A 13,743-nucleotide genomic window follows, 5' to 3' on the forward strand; every position below is an offset into this window, starting at 1 on the left:
CACCCATTTTGCAGCGTTGCTTGCTAACCATGCCAGCTGCAGGGTTGCAGGCAGGGGGCTGTCTGTGAGTCTCTTTTGTACTCTCGAAGGCACTCAATTGTTTGCCTTCTCCCTCTGAGCCCAGTCCATATTAGCACCTTTGTGGCTGCGCACATGCTCAGAGACAGGAGGTGAATTCAGGCAGCAACGTCAGAAAGGGTGGTCCCTCCTGCAAGGGCGTGGGCTTCAGCAGCTGCCCAGTGATGGCTACTCCCGGCACCAGCCCCATTTGCAAGGGCTGAGGTCTAAGTATCCAAGTTGGTTGCCCCAGCCGCTTCAGGTGGCAAATGATGCTGAGCTTTTGCAGTATCTTCCGGACCTGTGTACGCGTAAGTGCAATGCTTGGGCGGGCAGTTCTTTGTATATATTTTGGCACAGATGCCACTCCAGGAAAGGCCGGTCATTGCTTACAGGGAGAGTGCAGTGATGGTTGGGCGCAAGTCACAGCCAGCTTTTCCCGCAACTGCCTCGTCACTCTTTCAAAGCCGGGAGCGAGTGACTGGACCGTCCAGTCAGAAACAAATTTCTCGTTGTTCCTTTGTTCGACCTTGTTAAAACACACACACAAACACTCAAAGCGAGGCAACGCTCTAGCCAAAGCAGCTGTTGCTTGTCATCAAACGAGCCACACCAGGGACCAAGCTCCTGACCGTCTTCCTTGACCCAGCAATCTGCCTGAGCACATCACAACCACATAGCGTGATTAATTCATTCCCCAAATAGGAGGAGGGTAGGCAGGGGTGGAGACAGGACTCCATCTTCCTGCAAAAGTTTCCTGAACAAATAAATGACAGAGCTTATAAAATCCACGCACACAAACCACTGTTCTTTCTTGCAGAGGATACCGGAGGAGTTGACCCTCGATGCCTTACTGGAAATGGACGAGTCGAAAGTGAAAGACACCATGAAGAGGTGCGGGGCCAGCGCTGAGGAATGCTCCCGGCTCAACGGGGCTCTCGCCTGCTTGCGGAAAGTGACCCGCACAGGTAAGAAGGCTTCCTGTGCTGCTCCTGGAGACTAGCGGGTCCTCCAGTGGTAGATCTCTATTTCAGTAAGCAATAGGCAGCCTTGCTGCTAGCGACTGGTAGGGTGGAAGACAAGGAGCCCAACAGCAGGTGGCAGCAGAGGCAATGACAGCTACTGTGTGGTCTGCCTATTGCGATCTGTCATAAGATCCTTGCTAGATCAGATCAGAGGTCTATCTAGCCCTGTATCCCAGTGGCCAGCCAGGCACAGATGCATGCCATACATTTAAAGCACATTCAATGCACTTTGAAAGCGCGTGAGTCCCCGCCCCCCCCGCCAAGAAGCCCAGGAACTGTAGTTTTCCTCCCTCACAGAGCTATAATTCCCAGCACTCTGAACAAACTGCTGCTTCGAGGATTTGTTTGGGGGAAGCCGTGTGGTTTAATTGTGCGCCAGGTGTCCTTGTGTGGCATGGGAGGAGGATATATCAGAAGCTGGAGAGGTAACAGGACTTAGTGAGCAGGAAGAGGCTGGGGCAGAGAGCAGTCCAGAGGCAGAGGGAGAAGCAGAGGCTGGAGGGGGGGGAGAGGCAGAGATGAAGCAGGCTGCTGAAGAAGCCAGGGGCTCTCCCCCTCCTGCTGCGACCAGCTCCCCTCCCTCCCCCGGTCTCCCAGAACCTGCAGAGGTATGAAGAGTGCGGAGCAGAGACAGAAAAGGCGAAGGAGCCTCAGATTGCTTGGGAAGGACTTGGCTGAGGAACAGCCTTAGAGAGCAGTGGGAAGGTGGGGATCTTCAGTCCACACAACCACGTCATTGGGGCAAGAGCTTTGGGGAAGAGTTGCTGTGCTCACTAGGCCTGAGCTGTTTTGTTTCCTTGAACCAAGAACTTCACTGACGCCTTGTGAGTTATTCTGCCTTGATAGTAGGATAGGTAAAGGTAAAGGGACCCCTGACCATAAGGCCTGGTCGTGGCCGACTGTGGGGTTGCGGCGCTCATCTTGTTTTATTGGCCAAGGGAGCTGGCGTACAGCTTCCGGGTCATGTGGCCAGCATGACTAAGCCACTTCTGGCGAACCAGAGCAGCACATGGAAATGCCGTTTACCTTCCCACTGGAGCGGTACCTATTTATCTACTTGCACTTTGACGTGCTTTCGAACTGATAGATTGGCAGGAGCAGGGACCGAGCAACGGGAGCTCACCATGTCGCGGGGATTTGAACTGCTTACCTGCTGATCGGCAAGCCCTAGGCTCTGTGGTTTAAACCACAGCACCACCCGCGTCCCGATAGCAGGATGCAAGAGCAATAATCCTCTCTTGCTGATGTTCCCCAGTACCTGTTGATCATCTCCTGATCCTGGACATAGGAATCAGCCACTATGACTTGCAGCTAGTTGGCACCAATAATAATAATAATAATAATAATAATAATAATAATAATAATAATAATAATAATAATAATTAATTTATTTGTACACCGCCCATCTGGCTGAGCTTCCCCAGCCACTCTGGGCGGCTTCCAACAAAGATTAAAAATACAATCCCTTTTCTTAAAGCCGTCTAATTGCAATCTTCTTCCCATGTGCAGGTGGAGAGTACAAAGACGACCTGGTGTGGAATCTGCCAGACACACGCCGTGAAGCCAGCTTGATGCCCCCCTCCGAACTTTCCCCCTGCCCCACCTCACTCACCTGGACTCACGGCAGCTTGACGTCCCTGAAGGGGAATGGCCCGCAGGCCCGCTCCGTCTCCACGTCCACGCTCCTGTCCTCCTCGGACCAAGGCCCCCCCGGCAGCGCCGACAGCCTCTTGGAGTCATTTGCTTTCCCCACCCACTGCGGGAGGCGGAACCTCAGGACTCCCCACAGCATTACCATCACGCCCCCCACGACGCCACAGCTCAAGAGGGGGAAGCCGCCACGGACTCCCCCACCGCCCAGCCGGAAGGTTTTCCAGCTGCTCCCCAACTTCCCCACCCTCACGAGGAGCAAATCCCACGAATCTCAGCTTGGCAACAGGATCGATGAAGTCCCTCCTATGAAGTGAGTATCCAATCCCCTGCATTGTGGTCTTACTATCATGCAAGGGTTGCCATTTTCACGAGGCCCTGCCATGCACAGAGTTGAACCCTTGGTTCGTTTTAGCACAATTACTATCCTTTTAAAAAAAATATTGTTTAACAGGATCTGTGTACTACTTCCTCATAATTTGAAACCTCAGAGGTGTTTACATTAGGATTATCAATCAAAAAGAAGGTAGCATGAAATTTCCCCAACATAAAACCAGCAGCTTAAAAAAATAATCGAATTACATATGGAAACATGCCAGAATTACCGTGTCTGGGTATGTTTGCTTAAATAAAATGTTCAGCACGTGCTGAAAACTGTACAGGTGGTGACCATTTTGTGTGGGGGTTCTGTTCCTGCGCCCCGCATACAGCGGCGGAGTGTGCATAAGACCGTGCCGCCCCCATTACTCCCTCTCCCGGGTCCAAAAGGACTTGTGTGTCAGTGGTCATGTGTCAATTGGATGCACACAAAATGGTTGATGCCTGTACAGCGAAGACACCTGCTTAATATCAATGGACAGGGAGTTCCGAAGTGTAGGCACGGTTGCATTGAAGGATCGATTCCTTGCAAGTACAAGACAGGCATTGTGTGGTGTTTGTAAAAATGCCTGTTTCACAGATAAAATTGGCCAAATGGATATACACATATATATGGGGTGAGGATATCTTTCAAGTAAACTGGTTCTAAACTGGTTCCTCTTACAGCAAGTATTGCGACGGCACTAGAAAACCGGCTGTTGCCATCCCCATTTTACAAATCAAGGAAATAGAGGCTGAGTTGAGCACTGGCCTGCAGTTGTTTGACCTAAGGCCACCTCTCTAAAAAGAGATTTGGGCTGAAACCCAAAACACACACCTATTAACACCCCCTCTCAACAGACTGAATTTTTCTATTTTTGTTGTTGTTGTTGTTCATTTAATAACAACATTTATATACTGCTTAATTGTAAAAAACAACAACCAGAAAACCAAGAACCTCTAAGCCAGCCTTTCTCAACCTGTGTGTCCCCAGATGTTGTTGAACTACAACTCCCATCACCCCTAGCTAGCAAGGCCAGAGCTCAGGGATGATGGGAGTTGTAGACCAACAACATCTGGGGTCCCACAGGTTGAGAACCGCTGCGAGTCAACAAGTCACATTGGCTTTTTGGAACTAATGCCAAAAATATTGCAAATGAAGCCCAAAGGTGCATTGTTATCAGGAGGGCTGCATTGCTTTGGTTCTGATGTTTTGGGAGGAACCCTAGCAAAATAGACTAGTGGTTGCTTTGCTTGCAGAAGGTAACAGGTTTCACCTCCAGCATCTGCAAGAATGGCTGTCCAAAAACTTGGAGAGACTCTGTTGATAAGTGCACAGCCGTGTTCTTCAATGCTGGGTGTCGTTTGGACATTTGGCTAAGTTGGCAATGGATGATGTGGGTTGCAATCCCAAGGATGTACAGGGACCCAACCCTGAAGAACACTAATGTAGAAATACCGGACCAGTGGTCTTGCTGATTTTATTTTATTGCATTTCATAGTTGTAGAGTTGGAAGGGACCCCAAGGGTCATCTAGCCCAACCCCCTGCTATGAAGGAATCTACTTCACCTTTTTTTATCCTTGTGAGGTAGCCTAGGCCAAGAAGCAGTAACTGGCCCTAGGTCACCCTAGTGAACCTGATGGCCGAGGAGGGATTTGAACCCTCGTCTTTCAGGTCTGGGTCCAATACTCTTAACCACTACACTAAAGGTAAAGGGACCCCTGACCATTAGGTCCAGTCGTGGCCGACTCTGAGGTTGCGGCGCTCATCTCGCTTTATTGACCGAGGGAGCCGGTGTACAGCTTCCGGGTCATGTGGCCAGCATGACTAAGCCGCTTCTGGCAAACCAGAGCAGCACACAGAAACGCCATTTACCTTCCTGCCGGAGCAGTACCTATTTATCTACTTGCACTTTGATGTGCTTTCGAACTGCTAGATTGGCAGGAGCAGGGACCAAGCGATGGGAGCTCACCCCGTCACAGGGATTCAAACTGCCGACCTTCTGATCAGCAAGGCCTAGGCTCTGTGGTTTAACCCACAGCGCCACCCATGTCCCTTATCATATACCGTGTCTCATTTAAGGTATATGGCAGCTTTGTATATACAGTGGTACCTCGGGTTACATACGCTTCAGGTTAAATACGCCTCAGGTTACAGATTCCGCTAACCCAGAAATAGTGCTTCGGGTTAAGAACTTTGCTTCAGGATGAGAACAGAAATCATGCTCCTGCGGCGTGGCAGCAGTGGGAGGCCCCTTTAGCTAAAGTGGTGCTTCAGATTAAGAACAGTTTCAGGTTAAGAATGGACCTCCGGAACGAATTAAGTACTTAACCCGAGGTACCACTGTATCTTTGATATATCCCTATGGCTCAAGTCTAACCCCCTGCTTTTTCTCTCTCTCTTTTTTAGATTCGGTAAGAGAGGCATTCTTTTGGCAACCTTCTCGCCATCGGTGGAGTGGGGGGTGAAAAAAACATGACCTCCGTAGGTTTGGAGGGTAGCCTTTCACACAACCTTCTGTTTGCCTGCATCTTGTGCATTCTTCAGAACAGTAGGCCCAAACAGTCACTCTGCTGCAATTTCCTGAATCCACTGGGAAGAGGGGTTGGCTGTTGAACCGCTCTGTGAGGGGAATGTGAGATTGTCTCAGCACCCTGAGCAAATTGCAGTTCCTGAGTCTCTTTTTTTTGCAGGGGGGGTGGATGGGATGTGTCTGTTAAAGTGGCATCATGGTGCTTTAAATCTGTGGTGTGACTGTGGCCCTGGAACACCACAGGTCTTCCATCCCCCCCGTCCTTGTTTTGAACATTTAGGCCTGCTCCCATTGTGTCTAGTCTGGGTTTTTATAGGGATGGGTTGTTTTAAAAGAGTTGTTTAAAAAAGAAACTGCGTCATGCATGAAAGCTTGGTTTAGTGGTGTGGCTGGGCTGAGTGCGAAGTGTGAACCATGACTCATTCCGAGCATGTGAGGAAATTCCAGTGGCAGATAATTTTTATGATTCTTTTGTTCTGCTGCCTTTACTTCCTTTGCCTCTAATGACATGTTGTGCGATGAACCCTAGCAGGTGGGGGGAGGCCTTTTAGTCCAGCAGATGTTGCAGAACTAGAACTCCCAACAGCCGCAGGCACAATGGCCAGTGGCCAGGGAAAACAGGAGTTCAGTAACGTCTCGGGGGCCAAAAGTTCCCCGCTCCTGATCTTACCTTTTGCTTAGATTATCAGCAAACTAAGTGCTACTAAGAGTTCCATCATTTCATTGGGTCTGCTCTTGAGTAGACCATCGAAAGGCCAGTGGCGGATACAAATATCTAGAGTAGAGCTTAGTTGGATAGAAACACCCTAACTGTTCTCTGGAGATCCTCTGACTGCCCCCATCTAAAATCCTACATTCTGTGCTGAAGGTTGCAGGGGACGGACAGCAAATTAGGTGCTCAAAATAAAAGGGCACATTTATTTTTCTACATGGTGTCAGGCCCTAGAGAATTTTAGGTAACGGTGAAAGGGTAGAAAAGACAGTGGTGGAGGAGAATGAGGGTGTTACCTGGTCCTTACCTTGTGATGTCAGAAAATCCCATTGCAGATGGAGACGGGAGCAGAAATTGCAGCAATTTGCATGTTCATCGAAGGCCAGGAATGGAAATCACACAAGCAAATATGCGCAGCACCCACTCTTCTTGTGGAGCTTTCTTTAGTTTGCAAATGTTACATCATAAAATATTATTCTATTTGCTGCATATTTTTTACATTACCCTTGTGCTGGAATGCACTGAAATTGATTGTCTAATTTATTATGTTAGTTTCAGCCATGGGATGAAAATTTCTGCCTCTAGTGTCTATACAGTTAAACAGAATAATTAAGGGGGCCTCTGTCCCCCATGTCTGTCACAAACAACTTCTGCCTGCCTGCCTTCTAGGGTATGTCTCTCCTCCCCACCAAGAAAATGAAATTCTGCTGGAAAGAGGAGACACAGAGAGTTTGTTCCTTTCGTATTCTCACGGTTTCTTTGGGTGCCTTCATGTGGAAAGATGTTTCCTTTCTTATCTCAGTTATTCTTGTGATAAGAAATACAAGCTCTGTGTGTGTTAGACCGAGAAGAAGGGGCCAGCCCAGAGACCCACACTGGGTCTTGTCTCTGATGTTGCAGTTCCCCAGTCTTGTTTTAAAAGGAGTCTAGGCTGAACATCAAAATGCTTCTATACGTGAAGGACAGTGGGGTTTATGTGGTGAATTTATGTCGCTTTGCACTGAAACCAAGTTTCTCTGTGTGTTTCAACACCTGGGGCCACGACTGCAGGCATATTAGTCATTTTTAAAATATGAATAATCAGTTGTTTCAAACAGAGCTGTGGCTTATGTTTTCTGAGTTTATGAATTGTATTGTTTTGGAATTTGGGGAAACTTAATTAGTGGGGGTAGGAGAGCTGGAAAAAAAATCACATCTGGCAACCAATACGCCCCTTGGGTTTCAGATAGTACATGGGTAGACGAGTCTTAAAAGCCCAGGACACAATTTTTCACGGCCCTCTAGCAGCTGTGATGGCTTATTCGCCAGAAGTAATGTACAGTGGTACCTTGGTTTACAAACAGTCTGGTTTGCATAGGTTTTGGATTGCAAACACGTCAAACCCGGAAGTGCATGTCCCGGTTTGCAAACTTTTTTCGGATTGCAACCCATTTGTGGGGGATTATGAACAAATTTTTTTTGGAGGCCCCATTGACGAAAGCGCGCCTTGGGTTACAACCTGCTTTGGTTTACAAACAGACTCCGGAACGGATTGTGGTTGTAAACCAAGGTACCACTGTATTTAGTGTTAACTCTGGAAGTGTATGCTCGATTCTGACCAAACTAAGTCTCCTGATGCATTTTGTGCCTTAGGGTGCTTTGTTTTAATGAAAGCGCTGGTGCTGTGCTCTTTTTATTGTAATTATCTGTGTGTATTTAATATATATACATACACACACACACACACACACACACACACACACACACACACACAAATTTATTTCCCCAGCCCCAGCCCCGTGCCTGGGGGGGAAATAATTTTTTCCCCCTTTATTTCCCCCCCCCCCAAAATCTAGGTGCATCCTATGGGCCGGTGCGTCCTATAGGGCAAAAAATACAGTAAATGGCTGCAAAAACAGGAAGAACCGAATATAAGATCAGGCAAATGAAAAACAGAAAACTGAAGTTGACAAACTCATTCATCTCTAGCACTGCCTTCCACCTTTTCATTTTCAGTGGGCACCAGATACCACTGGTTGGACTACAGTTCCCATCACCCCTGAGCGTTGGCCATGCTGGCTGGGGCTGATGGGAGTTGGAGTCTGGGAACTTCCTCAGAGCCACAAGTTCCCCACCCCTGCATTAGTAGCTTGTGCCATTCTTCAGCCGTACAACTTGCCCCTTTGTAACATCCCCTGCCAAATGATTTGCGGGAAATGAGAGCTCCTGGCTCTGGCATCCCGATAAATAGACCAACGGGGAAGTATTGCTGTGTGGAGCTGGGATTTGCTGCCATCTGGAGTCGATAGGAAGGAGAACCTCCCGACCTGTTGCATGGATGGCCCGTGTGTTGTTTCACAGTGTCCACCTTCCTTTCTGGTGAAACCTAACACGATGCCTTTAATTTTGGCTTCTCAGATCTCCCCCCGGGATCGCCTCAGACTGTACGAAGAGATATTGGTCTGTCTGTAACACACAGGTAAATGCTCCACATGCTTTCAGTGGGTGACAAGCTGCTCGGATTGCATTCTCTGAAGACTTAGCTCAAGCCCATTGGGGGTGGACATACCCTTGTTGCTGCAGCAGTATGACTTTCCCCTATGCAAATCTCATTCCACTGTCTGCGAAAGAAGAGTTGGGTGGGTGGGGGCTTCAGACTGCAGCCTTGGAAACCCCCATGTATGGGCGCCATCTTAGAAATGCACCTTTCTGCCTCTCCTTCCCCAGCCCTGCTCACTCGCCTGCATGGAACCCCCTGTCCCCAGCGGCGACCAGCTAGTGCTTCAATCCTAGTAATGCTACTTGGTGACTCAACAGCAGTCTTCTGGAACCTTCTGCTTTGCACAGGACCTTCTCTGTCCTCGTGCTATGACCTCTGCTTGAAAACACAGCTCTAAAATGTTTTCTGGGGCGTGATACTGGTGGGGTAGAGGGCAGATAGGAATGAACCATTCCCTGGTGGAATATAACCACGTGAAATTCACAAATATGGCTCCCTTCTTTTTTTTTTCAGATTTTGAATTTTTTTCCTGATAATACATTTTTTAAAAACCTTCCTCTCCTTTGTGTCTTCTTTGTCAATCAGGATCCTTTATCAGGCGTAGCAAACCACACATTATCAAACAGACACCGTTTACAAATTGTACAAAATACGAATGTCTCTTCTTTGTCTTGGCTTGCTTCCTCTTGTTCAGATTCTCTGCAAAGTCATGGCTTTCTCAGGTCTGCCAGGTGTGTCAGAAAAGCATGATGTTTGGCGTGAAGTGCAAACACTGCAGGTAAGTGTGCGGTGAGGACCTTCCCCCTTCACCTGGCCCAGGTATGTGGGCCAGCATACCTGCGAGGCAATTCAGCCGTCATAACCCAAGAGGGTAGTGGGCTGGTCACTGTCTCTTAGGCTAACCTGCCTCACAGGGTTGGTTGTGAGGATAAAATTGAGAGAGAGGGAACCCCATACAGCCCTCCCCCCCCCACTTGAGCTCCTTAGAGGAATGGTGGGCGATAAATGCAATTATGTAAATGAAATTTGGCATTCCAGTTCAAAGGAATTCAACTGGAGGCTTCCTTTCTGTGACTTTAATTCCAGAGCCCAGGGTGACATACTTGGCTCTACCCACTAATCGTTTTATCACCCCTGCTAATTTTACCCGCACAACAATCTTGGGTGGTAAGCTAGGCTGAGAGAGAGAGTGCGACTGGCCCAAAGTCACCCTGCGAGCTTCGTGGTCAAGTGAGGACATGAACTGGGACATGGTCCCTTCCAACCTTACAATGACAGGCAACCCCCGATTTGCACAGTGGTTGCGTTCCAGGTCATTGCGCGCTTGCGTGAAAGCACGTGCCTTTGAAACACCCCATTCTGCCCCCCCCACTCTGCAGTGCTCTGTCCTCGTTCTGCCCTTTTAGGGAAAGGGAAAGGGACCCCTGGCCATTAGGTCCAGTCGTGGACAACTCTGGGGTTGCGGCACTCATCTCGCTTTATTGGCCGAGGGAGCCGGCGTACAGCTTCCGGGTCATGTGGCCAGCATGACTAAGCCGCTTCTGGTGAACCAGAGCACCGCATGGAAACGCCGTTTACCTTCCCGCTGGAGCGGTACCTATTTATCTACTTGCACTTTGACGTGCTTTTGCACTGCTAGGTTGGCAGGAGCAGGGACCAAGCAACGGGAGCTCACCCCATCGCGGGGATTCGAACCGCCAACCTTCTGATTGGCAAGCCCTAGGCTCTGTGGTTTAACCCACAGCGCCACCCACGTCCCGTTTTAGTGACATCTTTTAGGATGTTTCCATTTTCTGCACTGTGCACATGTACACGATGACGCACATATCAGTCACGTCTAAAGCAGGGGATGCTTGTATATAATGTTATATAATCTCTAATGCACCTTTTTCTTGTTTGCAGATTAAAGTGTCATAACAAATGCACGAAAGAAGCCCCACCTTGTAGAATATCTTTCTTACCCAGTAAGTGTGAGGTTTTTTTAATTGGGTACCCCTCCCCCCCCAACATTTCTGCCCTACTCAAGCTAATTTGTCACCTTGGTGTTGTTGCAATAACAAGAAATGGAGATAAATTGTTTCCTTTCCCCCCTCTTTTCTCTTCCACCCATCTTCAATAGTACCCCGATTAAAGCGGGCAGAGTCTGTCCCTTCTGACATCAATAACCCGGTGGACCGACCATCAGAGCCGCAGTTTGGGACTCTTCCGAAAGCTCTAACTAAAAAGGTACTGGGCTTACAAAAAGGGTGCAAAGCCCAGCAGAGGACCCCCAGAAGAGGATTGCCCCCCCATGACTGGCCAAACAATCAAAAAAACAGAACAAGGCTGCAATCATAGACATATTTACCTAGGCTTAAATCTCACTGAACTCAGCAGATTTCACTTCAGAGTTATTTGGTTTGTTTAAATTAATTGCTTATTAGGAATCTGGCGTACAGTAGAAACAAACTTTGCATAACTGGAAGCCAGTTACAATTTCTTTGCTTAAAACATCTGCTTCCTTGGGTGCAGATCTGAATTAAATTTAGTTTGTAAAATTTCTTATTTTGTCTTCTGGTAAATGTTTTGCACTATGATAAATATTGTGTTTTATATTGAACAAGTATTTGATAATTAATGTGCATGCGACGTGCTCCTCCCGGTCCTTCCCCTGTTTCTGCGAGCTTTTTATAACCTTTTAGAAGTGATGGAAAACATTCTGGCTGGATCAGAGCTATCAAGGCTTAAGGCTCATGATTTCTGCCTTCTCTTGTCTGTTTCCAGGACCACCCGCCCACAATTAACCACCTCGACTCCAGCAGCAACCCATCTTCCACAACCTCCTCCACGCCCTCTTCCCCAGCCCCCTTCCCATCTTCCAACCCCCCCAGTGCAACGCCACCCCCAAACCCATCTCCCATGGGCCAACGGGACAGCCGGTTCAACTTTCCAGGTAAATTTGTGGTTTTGTTCTCTGGGACCAGGGTGGTAGAACAGGGGATGCTTGGAGCAGAGCCATAACCCTACCATTAGGTTAAGTTGTTTCACTTATACTTTTAATGCCAGGGAAGGGGAGCTACACCAGTAGGTTTATCCGCCTCTGGGGCCATGCACTTTGATTTGGAGATGTGTGGTTTGCTATAAATGGCAGTTAAATCAAGTTTTGCATTGTTCTTCTGAATGTGAAAGGAGGTGATGCATTCTCCAACCCAGCTGCAATCTTTCCAAAATGCATGCACTCAAATGCACCCGCCTTGCCTGTTTTGTTTTACAATTTACTAATGATGAACTTGAATTAATTCACTGAATTTATGGGGGCAGTTGCTGACATGGTTTTCTCACATGCTAATCTCTTGTGATTTTTTTTACATTTTGTTTTGCTGTCCTCTCCTCCTTTTCCTTCTTCCTTTTTTAAAAAGCTGCCTACTACATTCAGCATAGACAACAGTTTATCTTCCCAGGTGAGTTCTTCTGCTTCTAACTGGCTGGTGCCATTTCTCCTAACGCTCCTGTTTCCCCCTCACTCTCAGAACGGAGGGTGGGCTTAGGGCAAAGTGACTTAACTTCCTTCTGCATGATGCATCAACGTTCTGCCCTGCTTGCATGAACAAACTGGAACGTTTCCTTTTCCCTGCAGTGCCAATGTTGTTTAAATAGCACAGAAAGTGCTGATGGGTGCAAACCAACAACTACTACTATTATTATTATTATTGATTTCCTTCAATGGAATTGTTTCAAGGCGATGTAAAATAAAAACTTCGGTTTACTGCTGTGGTGGCAAACATGGGGCTCTCTGGATGTTGGGATACTGCCAGGGAGACACAGTCCATCATAGCCCCCAAGCCAGCTGCCGGACGATCCATTTACCTCTGGTAGACAGGCAGTATCAGCAATTAGCGACACGAAGCCTCAGAAATAGCTTGCCACATTCTTAGGCTGGTGCACACTCTTTCAGCAGAATTCACACAGCGATAGATGCACAGCAGGAGAGCATATTTACAAGTTTATTCAACGTTGGTCAGAACAAAGAAAAACATGTCCGCCTGCTTCAGCGTTCAGGCACGAAGGAGAGAAAACGAAAGCAACTGAAAACATAAACATCCTGTGAACAGGAAATACGCAGACTCTGTGACTCACAAAGCCTGCTCCCTTTTAAGGTGGAACGGAAATATCCTAACAGTTGGACTCTAATTCCCATCAGCCCCAGCAGCTGAGGGCTGTGATCAGGGATGATGGGAGCTGTAGTCCACAAAGAGCCAGTGAAAGCAGCACTACAATATCTTGTTTGGTGCTGGCAGTGTGGTGAGTTTTGTATAAAACACCAAAGCAGATGTAATAGTGGACAGGCATGGGAATGTACCACTTCAGTCCGCAGTTGAGGGGCGAGGAGGGAATCGTTTATTGAAATGTTCCCCTGCACTGCATGTAGAAAGCACACACATCAGGAAGAGAGATTTTAACCTAGATTTCTAGAAGGTTATGTAGTAGATTTGATTCCCCATCAGTCATACAATCCAGGATTGCTACAGACTGTGATTCTTCTGAATTGTGTATATTGGGTCTTTAGTTCTACGTGGCTAGGTACTTATTGAGTGAATGTTACTGCAGCTGTTAAAAGCAAAACAACGGCAACCTTGAACTGCAAACATCAATTTCTTTTTTCATATATTGCTCTTTTCTGTAGAAATTCCCAACACCCCCCAAGTAACACAACCTTCGGAATCTACTGAAAGCACTAAGTAAGTCGGTTAGTCTTTGTTTTTCTCTCTTTCCCCTTCTAACAATTCTATTTGGACAGGAGGAATCAACTAATAAACATTATGGTGTATTCTCATTGCCCAACAGGGGTGCTCCTGTTCTAGCCAACTAGATGTGCCCTTCTCATAGATACTCCATTCCGTTCCCCTGCCCAGTTTTCCATTTTTCTTTTCCAGTCGACGTTCAATATT

The 13,743-nt window shown here is 47.7% G+C and overlaps 1 protein-coding gene across 1 annotated transcript in view; it reads left to right on the plus strand.

Moving 5' to 3' along the window:
- KSR1 (kinase suppressor of ras 1) overlaps positions 1-13,743 on the plus strand; it is a 108,200-nt gene that overhangs the window by 78,605 nt on the left and 15,852 nt on the right. Inside the window, exons 3-12 of the mRNA XM_053367924.1 lie at positions 878-1,025; positions 2,592-3,045; positions 5,501-5,505; positions 8,734-8,794; positions 9,510-9,593; positions 10,718-10,779; positions 10,935-11,041; positions 11,579-11,747; positions 12,214-12,255; positions 13,479-13,533. Of these exons, the coding sequence (XP_053223899.1) occupies positions 878-1,025; positions 2,592-3,045; positions 5,501-5,505; positions 8,734-8,794; positions 9,510-9,593; positions 10,718-10,779; positions 10,935-11,041; positions 11,579-11,747; positions 12,214-12,255; positions 13,479-13,533 (1,187 nt within the window). The remainder of the gene's footprint in view (positions 1-877; positions 1,026-2,591; positions 3,046-5,500; positions 5,506-8,733; positions 8,795-9,509; positions 9,594-10,717; positions 10,780-10,934; positions 11,042-11,578; positions 11,748-12,213; positions 12,256-13,478; positions 13,534-13,743) is intronic.

Source organism: Podarcis raffonei, chromosome 15 (genome assembly GCF_027172205.1).
Source record: "Podarcis raffonei isolate rPodRaf1 chromosome 15, rPodRaf1.pri, whole genome shotgun sequence".
NCBI lineage: Eukaryota > Metazoa > Chordata > Lepidosauria > Squamata > Lacertidae > Podarcis > Podarcis raffonei.